Source organism: Antedon mediterranea, chromosome 6 (assembly GCF_964355755.1).
Source record: "Antedon mediterranea chromosome 6, ecAntMedi1.1, whole genome shotgun sequence".
Taxonomy (NCBI): domain Eukaryota; kingdom Metazoa; phylum Echinodermata; class Crinoidea; order Comatulida; family Antedonidae; genus Antedon; species Antedon mediterranea.
In genome coordinates this window covers 14776433-14798742 of record NC_092675.1, presented here as the reverse complement: position 1 = coordinate 14798742, position 22310 = coordinate 14776433, and the positions used below count along the sequence as shown (strand labels likewise).

Here is a 22310-nt window from a genome sequence, read left to right as displayed (position 1 = left end):
CACGGTCAATGAAACGTCGCGGTTTTCTAGGCGCTGAAGCTAGCTACGAAGTGAACGCGAACGCTTTTTACTGTATATTATATTCCCCGACAAAAAGTACACGTGTTCCCTTCGGTAACCGTCGGTAAACTTCGCCTGGAAAATAACTACATTACACATTTTGGTCCCTGGATGAAACTTGATATCACGCGTCTCGACCCAACGTTGAACGATTCGTACAAAAGGATACCGCCAGACAAGTGCGTACCTAGCTAATGTTTATTAGTAAGTTAGATCGCTGGCAATAATGAATGCATAAAAGTGCATATTAGCCCTCTGACGTACTCTCACGGTCAATGGAACATCGTGGTTTTCTAGGCGCTGAAGCTATATGAAGTGAACGCGAACGTTTTTACTGTATATTATACCGCGTACCGCGTACATGAAGCGCTAAGCTATTGCTTGTCGTCACATGATCGACTGCGCATGTTTTACATCGAGTTTGTAGTCAGTTCAGATTCCGTAATTTAATTACCGGTATTTTTTCATTTTATATTAGCATATTTTTGTTTGTATACCATTGATAATGTAAATTTTGTATATATATAATGATATTGTCTTTAGTTAAACAAGACAAGAAAAAATACCAACCGAGGAAATAGTGGACCTTTTGGGACTTGTGGGGGTGCGTCTGCACCCAACGCACCCCCCCCCCCTGGATACGGGCCTGCAAAGGGCCCTACCAAACAATAAAAACTATACTTTAAAATGTTATTAATCATCTAAAACACTGTGAAACAAAGTAGCTTAGTTTTACGAATGTCAAGCATTTTCAATAATGGTAACCGACAGAAAATGTATAAGGAGAACATTATCATTCCGAGAACCATTGTCTACACTTCCTAGAGGGGGAGCGAGCGAAGCGAGCTCACCCTCTAGGAAGTGTAAAGCAGCTAACAGCGACAGAAAATAAAAACACGAATGGTGACTTTTTGTCATGTAAAAAAAAAATACGGTATTTTTTATTGGCAGCAGAAACGGGTACATAAAATACGGTATAAATTTGAAAATACCGTATATTTTCCACAAATTTTGTGGGGAAAATACGGTATACAAAATACGGTATATTTTTTATGAGCGCCGTATATATACGGTATTCAAAAAATACCGTATAATATACGGTATTTAGTTGGCAGCAGAAACAGGGCCTTTGTTATTGCTGTCAACCTAGGCCAGTATTATAATCATTCACTGTCAAATAATCAAAACATTATTTTGGTTGTTGACCGATATTATAATACTGTAATTCGCTGTCACATAACCATTGAATTATTATCAAAACAGTCTATATAATAGCAAAGTTTTTGTTTGTAATAGAATACAATTTGTTCACCACTTGAAGCATCTCGGCTTGATGAAGTGGCCCCCAGACTTGACCTTAGCAATAAAATTAACTAAAGTGACAGAAATTGAGTCTGTTTAGTATAATAAAGTAATATTTGTAGAACATCGATGTTCTTAAAGTCATTTTCATTGTTTATTAAAGTTGTTTATCATACGGGTCACGACATGCCGTTATGCGATCCCCAGACACGCACATGATCGTAAGAGTTGAAACAATAAACTGATTAGTATTAAAGCATCATTTGGTCTACTCGTCTTATTTCTACAATAGTTTACAATATTATTTAGACATCAGTTTTATTTAAATTATTTAATAAGCACATCATCTTTTACATATTCAGTATTTTCACGCTGCTGCTCTAGCCCGCTACGTCCCATTAGGACTACTCAATCAGAAGCTAAAGCAAGCAGCAGTTATAGTTCTAAGGACAGACAGTTTTGTGAAAATGGAAACTCCACTATGATTTATTGATTCACAGTAGACCAAAAAACGTCTGGGAAAGAGTCTATTAGGACATGTCATGCTAAAATTACAAATCCCTAAGCATTTCTGGTATATTCACTGTCAGATATTCATTGAATTATTATCAAACAGTCCATTAAAGTTTGTGTTTGTAATAGGATACTTCACAATTGAAATATCTAGGGTGATGAAGTGACCCCCAGATTTGACCTTAGCAATAAAATTAACTAAAGTGACAGAAATTGAGTATTCACTTCTGTAACAAAAATATAATATTTATTCACATATAAAAAAAGAAAAGAAACCCAAAAACCATTGTCTGACAGACAATTTAAGTATTTGTTGCTTTAAATTACATTTTTTTCAGGCAAAATAACTATTATGTGACAATAAAATGACACATTAAAAAACATTTGAAATAAAAAATATTTTTCAATAAGCGAGCAGCGTTTTTTGTAAGAAATATTTCTTGTTTATTTTTCAATTTCAATTGCACAATTATGACATATCAAAGTATGAATTCTTGTTGTATTTTACTTCAAATACAAAAGTTATTCACTTCTGTAAAAAAAAATGTATTCACATTAATCATTATAAAAAGAGAAAAGAAACGTTAAATTATAACCCCAAAACCTTTGTCTGACAAACAATTTAAGTATTTTTTGCTTTAAATTACATTTTTTTTCAGGTAAATAATTGTTTGGTAACATGAATAATAACTATTATGTGACAATAAAATGACACATTCAAAAACAAATTTGAAATAAAAAATATTTTTCAGGGGGACAATATATCTTTAAAACTGTTACGTCAACAAGCGAGAAATATTTCTTGTTTAATCCCTTTTTATTGAGAATGATTTTGACCAAATGAGTGATGAATGAACTTCTGTGAGAATACTGCCCTCATCGTCTCAGACAGTATGTAATTTACCTGTTATAAAATGAATCATTCCAATTATTATCATTTGCATTATTCGGATGAAAGATTTACGTCATCTTCGGAAACTTCCGTCAGTTGACGTCATGATCGGAGATCCGGCCATCCCATAGTGTATCCCAGAATTCAGCGCTCTTGCGGAGGGAAATTGCCGTAATGTCTACCAAGGGCCTTCGTTGTGCAGCCGCAACAACACGGCTGAGTTTGACCGCCGATTTTCGGTCAAATGCCGCTGTCCGCGCAACAGATCAAGGAAAAACTGCAAAGTGCAATCGATCAAGATGCGAATGTAAGAACTTTGAAATTAAAATTGTGCCCATATTTCTTTAAAAAGGTCATCTTGTAGAGGAGCAATTTCTACCTTCGTGTGAAGTGTGTGCTGTCTGGCCACACACTGATCTATACTGCGCAGATTAACTCAATTGCTGTACAAAACACAGGCAATGGGCTGTTCAATACCAATGCCGGGTGAGCTAGCTGGGATAACATGCTTCGAAGAGTAGCCTAGACACAACTATTAAATTACCAATTCAAGTTTTTAGGCCATATTATAACTTGTTACTTCTTGTTTGTTTCCATCCATTTTTAGTCAATACAACAATGCAATGTCTGACAATCTCAGTACAGTATTCTTCATTCAGTATTCTTGAGTTGAGCTAAGGGCCTTGCTAGGCTAGGCCTAGCCTAGGCTAGATGATAGAGTAGTAGGCCTCACCGGCGCTAGTTCCGTTTCGCACCTGTTTTTATTTCGACTTCCATTTCACTCCAAATTTAAGTAACTTGAATACCACACCTTAAAATTGGGCCTCATTATTAGTACTTTTATGAAGAAAAATCACATAAAAAGTAACAAATAAATCCTTTAAATTGATGATTTTACAGACATGTTTCTCGCATACCGTTCGCGAATTTAGCATACACGAAGTTCAATATTTTAGTTTCTATGGAGCGCCAAAAGAGCAACTATAATAGATGGTTAAAAACTCAGTGGAATGCGTCTTCTGTTTAATGCATCTATTAATATTATTGAAATAGACGTTTAATTTTAATATATTTTTTCAATAAAAATGCTGCAACATTTTACTGTTAATAATCATAATGCTACGCTCGCGCTAACCGCTCGCCAATTCGCCAATGGCGACTGGAGTCTCCATTTGGCGAAAATAATTATTGCCTCGTTCGCCAAATTGGCGAAAATACATTTCCAAGCCTAGCCTGGTCGGTCGGCGTGACTTCTTATGGGAGCGAGAATTCGCCACACTTCGGTACTTCCTGACTCGGGTACACCTTTTACCACCACAGCATTTTATGTGACGACGTCATGATTGCCGTGTTCATTTTTTTAGTTCTGTTTAAACATGCGCAGAGCGTGCCTCGATGACGTTTTAATGACACACAGTTAATGTGATTGGTTCGTGGCCGGCCGTCGTCGACATGATGAGCGAATAAAAGGGGAAGTCCCTATTCTTCGACGTAGAAAATGAATTTCGAGAAGAAAATGTAAACAGAAACATATATCAGTAAAATTGATGTTTCGAAGCAAATATTCCATGATGAGTGGCGACATGCCTCGTGTGCGGCGAAGACTAGTTCAGAAAATGGAACAGTCCACTGCGGGGGTTATCCAATCATTAATTAACGCGCTAATACATGCATACCATGCACATTGCCTGGGCGACGGTAATTTAGTAATAAGCGGAGAACTGAATCCCCCGTAAGGAAAATGGTAAACACTGATATTTATGGTAAGGATTATTTTTTTCAGGGGTTGGTCTTGTTGGCCTCTTCGCACGAGGTCCACGCAAAGTCAAATAAAACGATGTGTTTTATCAAACAGAAATATAAATTAGCTTCAATTCAATACTAAATTAGCCAGATTTTGATAATGAGAAAGACTTCAATTTTTATCGTTAAAATTGACATTTGAGGCGGATGTACATAATAATAATAACCGATTTACATATCAAAATAAAGAGTATTTAAAGCCGAAAATGGGTAGGTGTTTTCCAAAGTTATTTTTAGGGCGCGGATTTCGACTCGCGTTTTCTATTAAAATATTTAATAAACATAGATTATAAATATATAAAAATAATCCCTTAAACAAGTTCTTTCCATATAATTTTTATTCTCATGGGTACATAAGAAATAGTATATTTTTAACTTCAAAGACACGTCACTTTTTGAAATTTCACGAACGTGTTAAAATCGTAGTAACGAAAATCAGGTTCATTGGGATACCTAATAATAATAATACATTATTTATTTAATAAACATTTTTTCGAATTTTTATGGTTTTTTAAATTTGGCTAAAGGATTTTCAATTTGGCTAATGTTTGTCAAAACCTTCCGCCATTTTGGCGAACGAAAATTTGACCTTAGCGCGAGCGTAGTAATGTGCTGTTTTCAAATATCAACCGACCCTAGGCATAAATCAGCATCACTACCTAGCCTAAGACTAAGAGTGTAATATGATGATGAATTTGTTGATTTTCATTCTTAAAAGTTAACAATAACTGCGAAAACCATGTACAGTATCAATAGTAACATTTTTGCTGCATTGACATTGACAAAATATGTTAAAATTGAACGTAATTTTCACCAATAAATGCATTAAATATGTACGCATTATACTGAGTTTTTAGCCCTCTATTATGATTGTTCCTTTGGCGCTCCATAGAAACAACAACATTGAACATGGAGTATGCGAAATTCATGCCGATGTGCGAGAAACACGTCTGTAAATTCATCAATTTAAAGGATTTATTTGTTACTTTTTGTGTGATCTCCTTCATAAAAGTATTTTTGAGGCCTAATTCCAAGGTGTGGTACTCACGATAAAGTTACTGAACAAATTTTGAGTCGAAATAAATGACAGGTGCGAAACGGAACTAGCGCCGGCCCACCTAGTAGTAGTAGACGGGGCTCGAAATTATCCTACTTTTTTTTCGAGTAACAACCTTTGCTAGTTGTAAAAAATTTAACTAGCAAAATCAGCAGTTGCAATCACAATTTTATTGGTAAAATAGTTAAATTCTACAAACAAAGAGCTGAATTTAGGTGTAGGCCAAGGTAGTACCTTTTTTACTTGACAGTCAAATGCTAACGCCTTTTTAGCCAAATTAAAAAAACAAAATTATCACAAAATTAGATCAAGACATGCTTTCATGCTAGCCAAATCAAGGGTGTCAAACTTTAAATTTTTAAGCAGAACAAAATTGACTGTATGTATAAAATATTGCCGATGACAAAACTGAGTTATATTGTTTATATCCAGACGTAATTAAAACATTAAAGTTAATTGCCACCGAGCAAAATTTTAGGCCCTAACTAATCCGTTAAGGCTACGCCCGCCTCATTCAACAGCCATGGTCCGCCGTCTTTCGCTCGACTCGTCTATCCAGGAAATTCTTCATCGCGAGAAGCATGATGCTGAGCTCAATAATAATAGTGGGCTGATTAATAGTTTGAAAACAGCTTACAGCAATGTATTTCTTAAGTGAATTTTTACTCATTGCACTACCTTTATTTAGCCAGAGATTAATTACATGGATTTATGCGTATTCATCGGCGTAATTTCGTTCGCGAGAAAAAGCGCACATTCGCAGAGTCACCATTGGCCAATGAGCTTTATAGATTATTGCCGATTACTCTTTTTGCAACATTAACCAGGTAAAAGACGTGAAAACTGTCGTCAAGTGCTTTAGTTTTATAAACTAGATTCAATTTTACAGGAAAAGGAGTTAAAAATAAATACTAAAAATTGTTTTAAAAAACTATTTAATTTGTCAATAATGACCAATCTAATGGTTTAAAAATTACATCTTCATAGTTCAAAATAAAATGTGCTGTCTTTAAAAAAAGTATGTGATCAGACGAAGAAAGATATTGTGGTACTGTATGCAAGAATAATAACAAATCCCTGTTTCATTGTAGATGCTAACCATAACATTACTACAGTACTGCTAACCAAATGAAAATATTTGTCTGTTACATATGCTGCATAAGCGGATAAAAATTGGTTCATACCGCCTTGCATCCAGTTCACAATTTGCAGTTTTGGCCCTTGCGGCATTAACAATTTAAATGAACAATGTACTTTGTCGATATACTGGTCAAACTAAAACATCCTACAGTATCCATTAACTACTCTATTAAAGTTAATTTTAGTGAGCTTTCGCATCAGGATAGTACACGGAAGGAGGCGGCAATCTATACAAAAGATATATTAAACACAATTCCTTTTATTAGCACAACTGTATTTGGTCGATTTAACATTCCCTTTGGCAAGGGAGATTGAATAATAGCCGGTGAAGTCTCGGCCTGTTGTCAACTCGGCCTCACGTCAACTCTGCCCAACAAAGTATGGAACACAAAAAGTGTCTATTACTATTCATTACTTATTGTATTAAAAACGTCAGGTGTAGGCCTACTAATATTTATCTATTTATTTACTTTCTTTCAAGTAATGGATATGCAAGAATGATTAAAAATTGAATGATGATGTTGAATGATTATTATTTCATTATAATTCAATCAAACACCTAATAAATCAAACAATTATTATAATTATGGTGACGTGGGCTAAGATCCTTTCATATTTGAAATTAAGTGCAAATATCGAGCAGCTCTCATATTCAGCTCAAAAATTCTAAATTTCCATGGCTGTAACAGGTTTTTTTTGGGGGGTGGGGGTGGGGGGGGGGGGTGGAGAAGGGTTCGTGGGTTGGTGTTTGTGTCATTTGCAATTACCATTTTCGCACCCCAGATATTTTTTGATTTATTAGTTATTAGTATTACTCACAAAACTAAAAATACAATTTTTGAACGACATAGGGATACAATTTAGGCCCTATTTTGTGTCAGTTGGGGTTTTACAAACGTTTATTAGACATTCAACCGTTGGTGGCGCTGTTTAGGACCACATTTTGGGGATCTGGCATTATTTTTCCCAATCTGGCATTATTTGAGACAGGATACGGCATAATTTAAATTTTATCGCTGGCAACACTGGTTGTACGGCTGACTTTGTAAGCATCCTCATAATTCCTTTTATTTTGATTAAGTGTTTTTAATTCATTGTATTAAACTTTGCTAACTTAAGACCTAGACGCATAACCTATTAAAACACCCACGTGTACAGAGTCTGCAGTCTAGGCCTTGTACTGTAGAAGGCGGACCCTTGTATTGTAGCTTGTGTTTCGAAAGCTTACAGTAACACAGAAGACTGAAGACAAGTCAATACAAATGTTTCATACTCTGTTAATTTACTGTCTATTTCATATTGTACCGAGAGATCATCGTTGATTTCCGATCCACTGTCCTATTATAATAGATGATAGAGGTTGAACAAGTTAATAAATTTAAATATCTAGGTGTTACTTTTAATGGTACGACCATATTCACTGTATCATGAAAGGTTAATTTCCGTCTACTCTTTATTGTCCGAGGAAAATGTCTTCTTTCAATGTTGATGTTAAAATCATTACTATCATTTATATTACAGCCATATGCGGAGTCTGGAAATACCGTATTTCTTGTTGGGCCGGGAATGAAAAATAAAACAGATATTAACAGAATTATTGGTGGTGTTAGGAAGGTTGAGCGGATAGTTGGTTGTTGCCAGAGGTCGGTGTGCGAGGCTTAAAAGAGTAAAACTACAGTAACATATCCAGAATATTTCAATCTCTTTTAAATGACTCCAGTCACCCTCTTTTCAATAAACTCAACTCCCACTACATAGTCCGCAGTGGGCGCTTTCGGACACCGACCTCTTGTACCAACCGGTACCTTTTCTCCTTCCTTCCACAAGTCATTCAACTTTTTAACAAAAATTTTAAATGTAATGGACGATTTACAATACGTTTATTTATTTTTACTCATGTTTTGTGGCGTTCTCTTCTTGTTTTGTAATTTTTTACCTTTTATATTGTTAAACATTTTTATATATTTGTAAAACAAATTTTATTGATGAAAAGTACACTCAGGAAAAATTCTTTCATTTTTAACGGACCATTTTTATGGAATAATTTAACTTTAAACATTAAATTATCACTGACCTTACTTTCTTTAGATAGTTAATAAGTTTGCACCTATGGAATTTATATCTTACTTTTCCTTTCTATTGATATTCAATTCTGTTTGGCTTTTTTGTTCTTTTTTTTTAGAAAGCAATTATACGTTACCATGTACAATGTGATGTATTTTGGAATACTCGGCCTTAAAGCCCTTTTTGGCTTGTTTGAGTTTCCACACATAAACAAATAATTAACCAGGTTATTTTCTTTGTCTTTGTCATATCTTTTACTTATTTTATGTGGAACAATAAAATGAATGAATAACAAATTTCATCTTTCACCGCTTGAAATTATTTGTACCATTGTAGGAATATAATACATTCATTATTTGTTTATAACACACACATTATTAATATTTGTTTTATACACACACACTTTCAACGGGAGGCTAGGCTAAGGCCTAAACAATTTGAAAAGGCAGAGCTCCAATTTTGGACGTGGAGTAGTAGAACAATTACAGACAACGTACACTAACGGCTAATCATACATGATCAGCCTAGCTCTTGTTGCGTGTGGTTGCTCTCTTGAGTCTTGCTGTGTAACAAAAATGGGCCTGCAAAATGAAATTGCTGTACTAAAGATTATATAACACCGCACTCGAAAGTGCCACTATAGTACATAGTAATGTCATGTGACCCACAATCTACTATAAGTGTATACTATAGTAATTTTTACACTATTTTGTAGGTGGTTGACATGGGACATGTGCTGGAGGCCATTCATCTGCTTGAGAGAACCTTCATTCCCAAAGAATCACTTGAAGTAAGTGCTAAGAAGTAATAATTCAATTTTTAATAAAGTTTGTTATGAATTGTTTAACAAACAAATGAAATCCTTTGAAGCGCATTAACACTGTAAAAATATTGGAGTATATGTTAACCTATATAATTAAATGGATTTAACTAAATTGCTTATAATTTGATGTATTTCAATTCAATACCTGTTTTAAAGAATACTTTTTTTCTCCCCCCAGGAAACTAGATTAGGAAAACTTGTAAATGACATTCGGAAGAAATCCACTGACCGAGAACTTACAAACAGATGCCGTAAACTAGTTCGTCAGTGGCAGAAACAACATTTAAAGAATTCCAATGGTAGCAGTAGTAATTCTCCACAGGTAAACCAAAGAACTCCCTCTAGTTCTACATTGGCAGTCAACGCTGCCACTTCAAAACCCAACTCATCAGATGCAGTGTGCTCTGTACAGGGAGGTGCTCCCACACAAGTTAGCATTGATAAAACAAATCCTGCCAATCGCAAAAAGAGGAAAATTGATTTGTTATCCCCAAGAGATAGTCAAACCTCGGCAAAACATGTTAAAACGACTCAAGTCTATGACTCATCAAATGGTATTCCAACAGACTCGAATAGACCAGTTGCAAAAGCAAAGACTAGTGAAATCAAACACAAACAAGTACCACCAAATCAAAAGCTATTAAAACAAGCAAAGACTGTTTCCAGTCCATCAACATCTGTCTCCAGTGCATCAACATCTGTCTCCAAAATCTCGCCCCATACTTCACACAGAACGCTATCACCAAGCATTAGTTCTTTAGAAAATGCCAAAAAAATACCAAGAGTTCAATCAAGTAATTCATTAGGACGTTTAGAATGTAGTAAATCGTCACCTAGTTTATCAAAATCAGAAAGAAGCCCTTCTCTTAATAGATCAAAAAAATCACCCAAATCCAGTTCATCACCAAGAAGTAATAAATATGGGAAAGGGTGTAATGCAGTTTCACCTGCGCTATCTGAATCACTTCATAAACAAAAACACAAAAAGACATCTTTGCCCATTGTTCCATCTCAATCAATATTTGATGAGGAACTGGAAGTAAAAACCACATCAATATTTGATAAAGAAGATAATAGTGGAAAAAGTGTATCAATATTTGATGATGATAATGATAGTACTGTTGGATCTTTTAAAAACGATGAAGGACTACTACATGCACCATCACTATTTAATGATAATGTTTTAATTGATGCAACAATTTGTAAAAATAATCAAGATTGCTTTGATAAAAGTACATTATTGTCCACAAAACAACCTGCTGAAGAGCTAGATTCTTACAGTCAAATTGTTTTCAATAATGATTGCCATGTAAATGTACTAAGAACTAATTCATTTTTAGAATCAAATGTAGAAACATCAATATCATCTTGTTCAATGAACACAGAAGATGCTGTAATAAAGACGATTGATATGTATGATGAGCCTGTTCACATAGTAACTGAAGGTGAAATTGACCGCATACATACAACTGAATGGGCAGGTGTAAATGGTTGTTATGATTCCGACCACAATTGGCGTAGCTGGTCCGACAGTTACTCGATATCCGTAAATAGTAACGATGACAATGCTTTACATATATTACCGTATGTTTGCTTAGAATAATTCTTTTTATTTTGTTACAGGTTTAACTTAAAGTATTTTATTTTTGACAACATTTAATGTTGGAGCTATTCTGTTAGTTTGAAACTACCGTGATAAAACAATTTTAATTTGAGTTGACATTATGTATTTGTTCAATTTAGAGTTGTAGTAATGTATACTGTAAATTGAAGTATTGAGAAGACCTTAGTTTCAAAGAAATTAAAAATATTCCTAAAGTGAGACAACGATAATAAATGCTACATGTCACTCTTTTACATGTCTAAACAATGTATTTGCACATTTTTACTTGTAGTGAAATTGATAACACATAATAAACTTATGACCAAATAACCAACATTTATTTGTGTCATTTTATGTTGAAAAATATTTGATGATTGAGTGAATGAACTTTGAGTGTAAAATTATAGCAATTGTTTCTTATTCACTGTCAATGTGTATCATACCATAAACTTGAAAAAGAAGTGCATGTTTTTTTGTGAGCAAACCTTCCAATATTGTACTATTTCTTCGCCATGTTTTAACTGAATGAGTATTATAATAATGACTACTTTTACTACGGTAGCCTGGGTAGTGAAGAATATGGTAATATAGGAGGTATTGATGGTGTCAATTGATGGAGTAATGAATTTTGGGGTTTGTTCATAGGTAATAGGTGATAATACATTTTGACAAATACCTTTGAATTGGATACATTAATACCTTGTTTACAGCCAGATCAAGTAAAGAACATTTATTACCTGCAACTATTATATTCATGCTCACAAACTAAATCTGTTTTGCCAATACTAAATTGTATTATTGTAGTAGATGCATGTATTTTTCAATGCACACACACAATACAACATAATGGTCATAATTAGTCATGTGCAACACGACTCTACAGCTCACTTTGTCGGTTGGTCGGTAAACACTAACTTCAGCACGCGACTGCAGCCATGTATATGACCTTTTTTTTAATAACTCATTTTCGCTTATAGCAGCATATGTTTGATGATAGAAAAGAAGCTCGGCCTCGGTGTACATTTAAGCTGTACAAAAAATGTTAAAATATAAAAACTAACCAAGAGTATTAATTAAATGAAACAAATTTTGTTTCATAATTAAGTAATAAAATGTTTAAGATATAACACAAATTTACAATACATTTATTGTATATTAAAAAAAAGTATAAATGATAATTTTTAGGCGAATGATTGATGTTTATGGTTTTTGGAAAAGGAGTACTCAAAACAATATTCCCGTTTTAAAATGTCATTGTACGTTACAATAGAAAATATTCTATGAACAAATTATATAGAAAAGGATTGTGATTGAAATGCATACTAGAGTACTGCATTAGGTAGATCAAGAAGTTAAGATTAAGGTCATTAGTTGACTACACAATATTGTTTCAATACACAATCAATTTGCATGTATTGAAACACTGCATTAATAGGAATTAATGGAAATTTACTAACTCCTGCCTGTTTATACTTTGTTCCAAGTGTATATGTAGGTGTATTTCATGTGTGCTAACTTAAGCAAACAAACTTTATGTGAAAACAAATGTGATGTGCCCATAATGGACACAATGACATCATATCACTACCATGTTTGGGAATGTCACACTTTTTTTTTCACATAAAGTATAGACAGAGCTTAATCCAGGGATATGTAACATTTTTACACTCCTGCTAAGTTGTTAGGGTTTTATATTAGTATTTGGCAACTAAATACTGCACAGCATTCAATCTTTATACAGTACATTTTTTTTTTAGAAATGGCAAAATACTATATTTTTAAGCCTAGTCCAGTATTTACTTTTGAGCTGATAATATTCCTGGCATTAGTGGCTTTAAAGCAGCCAAATTATGATTTATAAATTTAATTACTTTGGTGATTTTTTTTTTATTTTATTAATCTCAAATATGAGTAGTGGTGTTTGCAAATTCTTCCAGCAATGCAATGATAATTAAAATGAATAAATATAATTGGTTTATAATGAATAGTTGTAATTAATAGAAATGTATGTTATATTTATTCTGTATAGATACATACTATTTGGCACAGTGGAAAGTACAGTGGTATGGTTGCCACAACTATTATAGTTGTCTACTCCATCTATGCCAGGTTTACTGTAAAATAATCACATTGTAAAACGTCCAAAATCTCTCCCTTTGCTGTGAACACATTATTTTGTAATGTCTTTTTCACTTGGTATATAGTGGTAGATTGGGTGATCAATCAATTTACGTAACATTCAATTAAAAAATTGTACTAGTAAGAAAAGAGAATTGATACCGTATACCGTAATGAAATGGGTATTTTTGTCCCAGATACTCATTGGTAAACAAACTTTATTTTAAGAATAAACTATAATAGACAATTTTTGTTGATGGTATTTTCCTACCTGATTTCAATATTGTTAGTCAGTTGCCTACTCTCAAGAATTGAATGCTTTTTTATTAATGTTAATATATAACTATGTTGATTTGTATTGAATCTGCACATAATATTATTGCTTGATAGGCACGAATGTGTATGGTAAGAGCTCATGATTAAAGTTAAAGTACTATACAAATGATTTTTTTTTTTTTTTATGTTGAGTATTATTCTACAGTGCATGCACTTGAAGTACACCCTGAAAAAACCTGCCTCAAAATCGCCCTAAAGCGTTTTACACTGTATTTAGAAAGCTCATCATCCTTCTTTAGACACTGGTCTCCCCAATTTCAGTTTTTCGCGCCGCGGCTCTAGCCAGCTAAAACTCCAGAGGACATAATCAATAAGAAGCTTTATCATCGCGAAAGCTATACAGTATCTAAGGCTGACATTTTCAATAATTTGTAAACGCGACTAATGTGTAGGTCCCAGCTGCTGGACCCAAAAAACGTCTAGGAAAAGAGAGTCTATGAGGGCTCACGGTAGAACGATTTTGGATTCTCGCCCTTTGATTGGTTGACGCGATTCAAAAGACTGCTATGGCAAGCCAAGTCCGCCAAAAGTCCTCAATCCATAACATTCAACAACTATGCATTCATCATTAAAACAAACCATTCATGTAAAAAATTAACGTAAACCTACATCATTCACACCCTCTAGCCACACCATTTTTTAAAATCATTTTTCATTCAATTCATTGTCAAGTAAAATCATTCATTGTCAAGTCATGCATTGTCATGTGTGAAATCATTCATCGTCAAACCAAACCATTCATCGCTAAGTCACATCGGTCGCCGTCAAGTCAAACGATTCATCGAAAAATCATTCATCGTGAAGCCAGATTGTTCATCGCGAAACCAAACCCTTCACCATGAAGTCAAATTGTTCATCACCAAGAAGCCAAACCAATCATCATGAAGCTATTTGTTTCATAACCAAGCCAAACCGTTCGTCATCAAGTTATTCATCGTTAAGTCATTCATCATTAAGTCGTTCGTCTTCAAGTCGTTCGTCCTCAAGTGGTTCGTCTTCAAGTCGTTCGTCTTAAAGTCGTTCATCATTAAGTCGTTCATCATTAAGTAATTCATCATTAATTCATTCATCATTAAGTCGTTCGTCCTCAAGTCGTTCGTCTTCAAGTCGGTCGTTCTCAAGTCGTTCGTCTTAAAGTAGTTCATCATTAAAGTCAATCATCATTAATTCGTTCGTCCCCAAGTCGTTCGTCCTCAATTCAAGTCGTTCGTCTTTAAGTCGTTCGTCATCAAGTCGTTCGTCTTCAAGTCGTTTGTCCTCAAGTCGTTCGTCTTCAAGTCGTTCGCTCTAATGTCGTTTGTACTCAAGTCGTTCATCATCAAGCAAGTCGTTCGTTCTCAAGTTGTTCATCTTCATGCACCAACGATTGCACTACAGACTTTGTTTACCGATTGAAGATTTGGACGATTCCATTATGATAGGGTAGCGAAAATAGTTGTACCGCATTTATATTTATGTAACTTATTTATATATTTAAACCTAATTTTTCAATGCAAAAACAATTGTGTCTGACAACCAATTGTTTTTGCATTGAAAAACTATGTGATTATTGACTAGTGAGGAGACAGATCAGCACGGTTATAAACGTTATGGTACCAGACGCCTTTTCAATCTGTCACATTATTCTTTAAAAAAAAAGATATCATGATGAGGATTAAAAAAAGCTCTTTGTTAAGTAGACTGCTGGTGAATACAGCCTAAAACGGTAGTCCAGGCAATCTATGAAAAAAAGGGGTAACCGAAAACAAATTGCAATAGTTTTCAAACTTTTTCATCTGATTCAGTATCAAGTATCAAGTATAATCTTTATTCGTTCCCACAAGGAGAAAATTACATTGCTCGTCTTAAAATACATCCTAATTACAATATTTAAAACGACACGAAACAATACCAATTTTAAAAACTCACAACAATAACATATTATTTCATGGTGCTCATCTGGATGAATTCCGCTGATGTCTCCTGATACCTGTGGGCAGAAAGGAGAAAAGATATCGGTTTGTGTCAGCAGCCGCGGATCGCAATCTTCCACTGCGAGCACTCCTGAGACTGCCTAAATCGGAATTCAAAGGATGACTTTCATCCCTGAACACAATCCCAAAAAGCCTGTCCAGGTTCTCACAATAAACTGAATCCATTGACTGCTGACACAAACCAGACATCCTCTCAACCCTTCTTACCACATGATCAATTACACCCTTATCTCCCTCTGTAAAATTTCCACCCCACCCTGCAATACAATATTTCCAAACCCCAACAATAATAGACTGATAGAATGTAATCAAAATATTATTATTTACACTAAACTTGTTTAGTTGTCTTAAACAGTACATTCTAGTATTTACTTTCTTCATAACGAGATCCAAGTGGTTATTCCACGTCAATTTATTGTTAAATACAACCCCCAGATATTTATATGTTTCCACCATCTGAATTTGTCTACCCATTATGTTAACTAGATCACATTTATTCGTTTTCTTTCTAAAATCTATAATCATTTCCTTTGTGTTTTCAACATTCAATTCTAAAAAGTTATCATTACTATATTTTACAATTTTTTTTATCTCATTTAAATATGAAGTGCAATCGTCCTTCTCAATCAAGCCAATCATCGCCGTATCGTCAACAAATCGTACAACTGGGCAATAATCATATTTAGATCTATAATCACTTGTGTACAAGGTAAACAAAAAAGGGCATAATACAATGCCTTGTGGCGCGCCTGTATTGGAAACACTAACATCAGAACATACTGTTGGGCAAAGCTTCACATACTGCTTTCTGTTAGAAAATTCAGAATAAATAGAATCATATTAAAGGGAATGGCCATCTTACACAGCTTATCTACCAGTAAGTGGGGTTGAATGGTGTTAAACGCAGAGGAGAAATCGTAATACATAACACGGACTGAATTTCCAACCTTTGTTTTATCTAAAGTGACGATACAGCCTTTCAAGTTTAACTACAATCACATCTTCTGTGCTCCGAGCACTTCTGTATGCAAATTTCATGGGATCAGTATACGTATAATAGTGACTATTGGTTTTAAGCATTTTAAAACAATTTTCTCAGATATTTTACCTACAACTGATGTTAAGGCCACTGGCCTGAGATCATTCATATACTTAATAACACGACCTTTTGGAATAGGAACAATAGATGATTGTTTCCATGTTTCTGGAAGTGAACTAGTTGTGAAACACAAATTAAAGATAATTGAGAAAATATACGACAACTGCATTGCACATGATTTAAAAATATTTGGGCCCGGGCCCGGGAGCTTTCTTAGCATTCAAATTTCTAAAATACTTATATACTTCACCCTCATTTGTATCAATCAATTTTTATGTCATTTATATTTGATTCAAGCTGACACTTCCGTTCCTTAATTTCTTTTGAAAAATCATATTTGTTAAAACGATTGAAAAATATATTTAATTCATTTGCATATTCTTTGTCAATTTTTGGTAGCGATACGGATTTTTGTATATTATTTGTATAATGGCCACTCATTAACCTCATCCCTTGCCACACCTCTTTCATGTTATTTTCCGTGAACTTCTTTTCAACTTTATTTTTAAACTTGTATTTTTCTTCACGTATTGCACATTTTAATTCTTTTTTGACCTCTTTTAATTTCGCTTTATTACCTTCAGAAAATGCTTTCTGTTTCCGGTTAATAATAATTTTCACATCTTTGGTTATCCACGGTTTATTATTCGCAGACACTTTAACCTTTTTAGTTGGGATAAGCATATCACTACAAAAGTTTATATATTCAGACACTGTGTCCGTAATTTCATTCAGATCATTAGCGTCATTAATAAACATCTCTCAGTCCGTATCATCAAATGCATCTTGTAGGCGTTCCGTTGCTTCCGCTGTCCATTTCTTTACTACTAGTCCTTGGCTTTTCTCGTTTAAATAATGGAATGTATTTCGGGTTTAGTACGATTAAAAAATGATCTCCCAAGCACGGCCACTGGGTTGAAACATATGCGTTTTTCACGTTTGTGTAGCAAATGTCTAATATAATTGTTTCGCGGGTAGGACATGTAACGTGTTGGTAGTAGTACTCACTTGTCTTCTTCAATGATCCGCGATTAAAATCTCCGTTAATGACAACGAATGCATCGGGCGAGGTAGCTTCTATTTCGTACAGTACTTGTTTTGGGAATATATACAGTAACAATGACAACGTGTGAAAATTCCCTGGGTATATAATAGGGGCGTACGCTTACAACAAGAATTTCACAATTAGGTGAGCATCTGTGCTTTTCACGACTGCGTTATTTTGGTGACAATATCGTTCGTTGAACGTGTATTGTGTCTTGGAAGGAAGCGGTGAAAAGCAGAACTGATTGTGTTGGCGGAATGTTGTATCGTAATTTGGAAGGAAGCGGTGAAAAGCAGAACTGATTGTGTTGGTGGAACGTTGTATGGTGCTTTGGAAGAAAGCGGTGAAATTTTGGACTGGTGAACTGACATTTTAATGTTGGCAAATGATTGTTATACAGGCAGTGAACTGTATCAAGATTTTGATTTGGAACAGACTTTCTTTAAACTTTGAAGGTATGGTCTATGAATTTTGTCCCATTATATTTCATGTCAAAGAGGGACTTACCATCCCCAGACTAATGGTTTAATTGAACGGTTCCATGGGACACTTAGGAATATGTTAAGATCATTCACAAAGGAACAGTATAAAGCATGGGATGACTATATTCCTCAATATAGGGAAGTGCCAAGCAAGGCAACAGGGTACTCTCCACTCCAGCCGTTGTATGGTAGAACGATTAGAGAACCTTTGAGGCTATTTAGAGAGAAATGGGTGACCGTAGATAATGAAGCTAAGGATGTCATTACATATCTTATAGAAATTCGAGAGCGCATTAGTGAATGAATGGGTAAAGCTAAAGTTAATATGATTAAACATCAAGATAAGATGAAACAGCCTTATGATAGAAATTGTAAAGATAGACAATTTGATGTAAATGATGAAGTTCTGGTATTTTTACCAGATGGGGCATAATTATAAGGTATTAAAAGTAAATTATCTTATACAAATGCCTGATAAACGTCAAACTAAAAGAGGTGGTTCATGTTAATAGTTGCAATAGATAGCTTGATAAGGACCATGAACAAAGAAGAACGTAATGTCATTGTGTTACTGTACACATCTATGATGTTTATAATGAAACTGATGATAAGACAGAGATTAGCTCTGAGAGTATTGACGTTATTGATAGAGACTTGGATCAAAAATATTTACAAACACAAGCTTCAAAAATCGAATGAGTTAACTTCTAGACAATTAAGTGAGATGAACAACATACTTAAGAATCATTATGATATGTTTTCAGATGTACCTGGGAGAACGTCTTATAGTTACCATTAATGATATTCCCATTCGACAGAGGTCATACTCCTCATGCCATAAAGGATTAATAGAAATAGTGCATATGCATCTCCGATTGTGGTAGTATCTAAACCAGGTGGCGATATTACATTATGTACGGATTACAGAGCCTTGAATAAAGTTACTGAGGTTGATCCACACGAAATGCCGAGAATTTACGACATTTATATGATGTTTCTAGGGCTCGGTATATTTAATAATAATAATAATAATATTTATTCGGCAAAAGTTCATAAAGTACATTTTACAATTCATCTTGCCAGGAGCAAGTAATAGGCATGAGCCCAAACAGAAAACTGCTCTTACTCCATCATTACTTATAAAATACAAAAATAACAAAACTAAGTAGCACAAATTAAGTCAAAATAAAACAAAACAAAGTTATAATGAGATACACCAATTAAAAATAAGCTGCATTGAATAAACAATATAAACAATTACAACTTAATATTTTGAGATCAAATGTTTGATGAGTTGGGCTTTAAAGTCTGAAATTGTAGCACATTGTTTAATTTCATTGGGAAGTTGCTCCCATAATCTAGGGAAAATAACAAACGATGAATTTAAAAATGTATTGGTCTTTGCCTTCCAATGTATTAACCGCCCTTCACACCTCTCACTTGATCTCACAAACTCATTAAAGGATGATGGACAGAGGCCATGCATTATTTTAAAACCTAATGTGAGTCTATACACTTTAAATATATCTTCAATACTTAAAATATTTAGGGTCTTTAACCTATATAAATATGAAGTGTTCCAATTTCCTTCCTTTCTGTACATAATTATTCTAGTGGCCTTTCTCTGAACCCTTTCAAGTCTATACATATGAGAAATTTCAGTAGGTGCCCACATACAACAACAGTAAGTCACAACAGGTAGTATTAGTGCTTTGTAAAGATTTAGCATTTTCGACACTTGATTTAACTAAGGGTTTTTATCAGATTCCTTTGGACACTGACACCAAGTACAAGTCAGCGTTTATTACGCCTTTTGGGCAATAAGTATATAATGTATTACCGTTTGGGATGCAGAACAGTAGTTCTACATTTCAAGAGATTGATGGATACTGTACTTAGTGGATGTACTGATTATGCCAAAGAATGTTCGTGCATTTTTAGGTCTTAGGGTTTATTATACTGTAGGAAGTTTATTCCTATGTATGCTACTATTGCACAACAACTTACTGATTTAACTAAGAAATGTATGAATAACATTATTGTATGGCCGGATCAATGTCAATGAGCATTTGACAAACTTAAAGAGTGTTTGTTGACTTAAACCTGTATAGTATGCTCCTAATTTAACAAACAATTCTTACTACAAACTGATGCCTCAAATTTGGGAATTGGAGCAGTTTTAGGTCAATTAAAGTTGTATTGTCCCCCAAAACATCAAAAGTAAAGATGAAAAAAATAAAATTTTGAATAGACCATTTTGTAGTTATAAAAAAGTTATTCACTTTCGCCGAAAACAAATCCGAAAAAAATATTGATTTCGCTTATAAAAATTCAAAATAATTTGACCATTTTTTCGAACTCATCAGCTCAGAAATTCCTAAATAAGGCCAAAAAAAAAATTATTGTGTTGGCCACGCCCGGCCGACCCTAAACTGACGAAAATGAAGGTCGGCTTTTTTTTTTTGGAGCCAAACGGCAATTGTGAAACGAAATGGTGAAAAATATTGTCTTATTTGCCAAATTGGCGAACATATTTCACCTCCGCCGAACGAGTTAAAAAGAAGCGTGCAACCAACCGTGAACCAAGCACGTGATAACCAGAATACGCGATTATCAATTTTGGGGGGATCCAAGTTTTAATTAAATAAACGCCTCGATTACACAGTGGTTGAGACAGGTTTTTAATAGTTATCACATTTTTAAACGCCCTCTTAATTAATGGACTCTACCAATGTTGATCTGCAGCATGCGCAAAGAATTGAACAACAGATCGTACACATCGCGCACGAGGTTGTTGATGCGGTGATTTTTGGTTTTACTGTACAGTACTACGATCCGATTACGAACTTGTTAAATGATGTAAAAGTCATGGATTCGCCAAGCAAGTAGGCCTATATACGTTTAATAAAAAAATTACCTAAGATTGTCGTAAGCTCTTTTGTTCAAGCTTGTTATTTATATAGCGATAATCCATCTGTTCCGGCATGTACGTAGCCTCTAGGCCTCTAGCCGGCGGACCTCTAAGCCTATGCCTACTCCTCGATCGATCGATGTCTCTTGTTGGGGGAATTTCCCCGCGATAAGAAATCGCCGAAATATGGCTCATAACGGCCTACATTTTAATGTTATATCTTTAATGCCAGTGTAATTACGTATGGATAAAACAATATAAAACTCAATATTTTTCATCTAAAATAATATAATAGGCTATGTTAACTTGCCGCTTGCGTATATGCAGCATTAACACGGCAATAGTTTATTTCGACCTTGATTGTTTTTGTTGGAAATGGTAGCTAGAGCCTAGGGCTAGCCTAGGCCTTTTTGCCTAAAAAAGCTAGGCCTACGTTTATTTAATAAACCTTTTTTAAACTTTTGTTGAAACAATTATAGCTAGCGTGAGCATATGGTGCTATGAAAAGTGTTTAAAAAGTCTTTTTGTATCATTTGTGTAAATTATTTATTATTTTGGCGGCAACACACTTTTGGTCTGGAAAAAAAACAAAAAACAAAAAAAAAAACTTTTCCTCCCGACCTACCCATTTTTGGGATTTACCAAAAACGTGGCCAACACAATTTTTTTTTTTGGCCTAACTAGGGTTTGCTAATAACTCATAAATATGCATGATATGTTAATGAGCATCCAATCGACGTTAAGTTACGTTGAGTTGCGTTGAGTTGACATATTCAACGATTTTAACAGGAAAAGGGGGTAAAAATTAACGTTGAAAATCGTTAAAATCTTAAATCGTTAAAGTTGAACTCGGTTCAACTTTAACGATTACGATCGTTAAAACTGACCAATCAAATAATATGGTCAAATACAAAATTTGGCAAAATTCTGCCAAAAAAACCAGGAAGACTTTTTTTCAGTAGTTAGGTAGTTAACATAATGTAATAACATGTCTGGTGACTCCCTAGAAGGTGAAAAAAAGATGGTGGATATACGGTGGATAATTTTTGCTATAGCATGAAAATAAAATTCTGAAGTTGAATAAAAATA

At 34.3% G+C, this 22310-nt stretch overlaps 1 protein-coding gene across 1 annotated transcript; it reads left to right on the top strand.

The window, feature by feature from the left end:
* The first annotated feature begins 2671 nt into the window (after nucleotides 1-2671).
* On the top strand, nucleotides 2672-13828 carry LOC140051274 (uncharacterized). Its single transcript, XM_072096430.1, has 3 exons — nucleotides 2672-3074; nucleotides 9547-9621; nucleotides 9833-13828. Exons 1-3 carry the CDS (start codon nucleotides 3012-3014, stop codon nucleotides 11255-11257), a joined length of 1563 nt encoding a protein of 520 aa, XP_071952531.1. The 5' UTR covers nucleotides 2672-3011; the 3' UTR covers nucleotides 11258-13828.
* The last annotated feature ends 8482 nt before the right edge of the window (nucleotides 13829-22310 follow it).

What these genes read in the sequence shown, in the direction of transcription:
- LOC140051274 (XM_072096430.1), top strand. Translation starts at nt 3,012, where the DNA reads ATGCCGCTGTCCGCGCAACAGATCAAGGAAAAACTGCAAAGTGCAATC. An exon ending in CAATCGATCAAGATGCGAAT is followed by an intron (nt 3,075 to 9,546) that starts GTAAGAACTTTG and finishes ACTATTTTGTAG; the next exon opens with GTGGTTGACATGGGACATGT. An exon ending in TTCCCAAAGAATCACTTGAA is followed by an intron (nt 9,622 to 9,832) that starts GTAAGTGCTAAG and finishes TTCTCCCCCCAG; the next exon opens with GAAACTAGATTAGGAAAACT.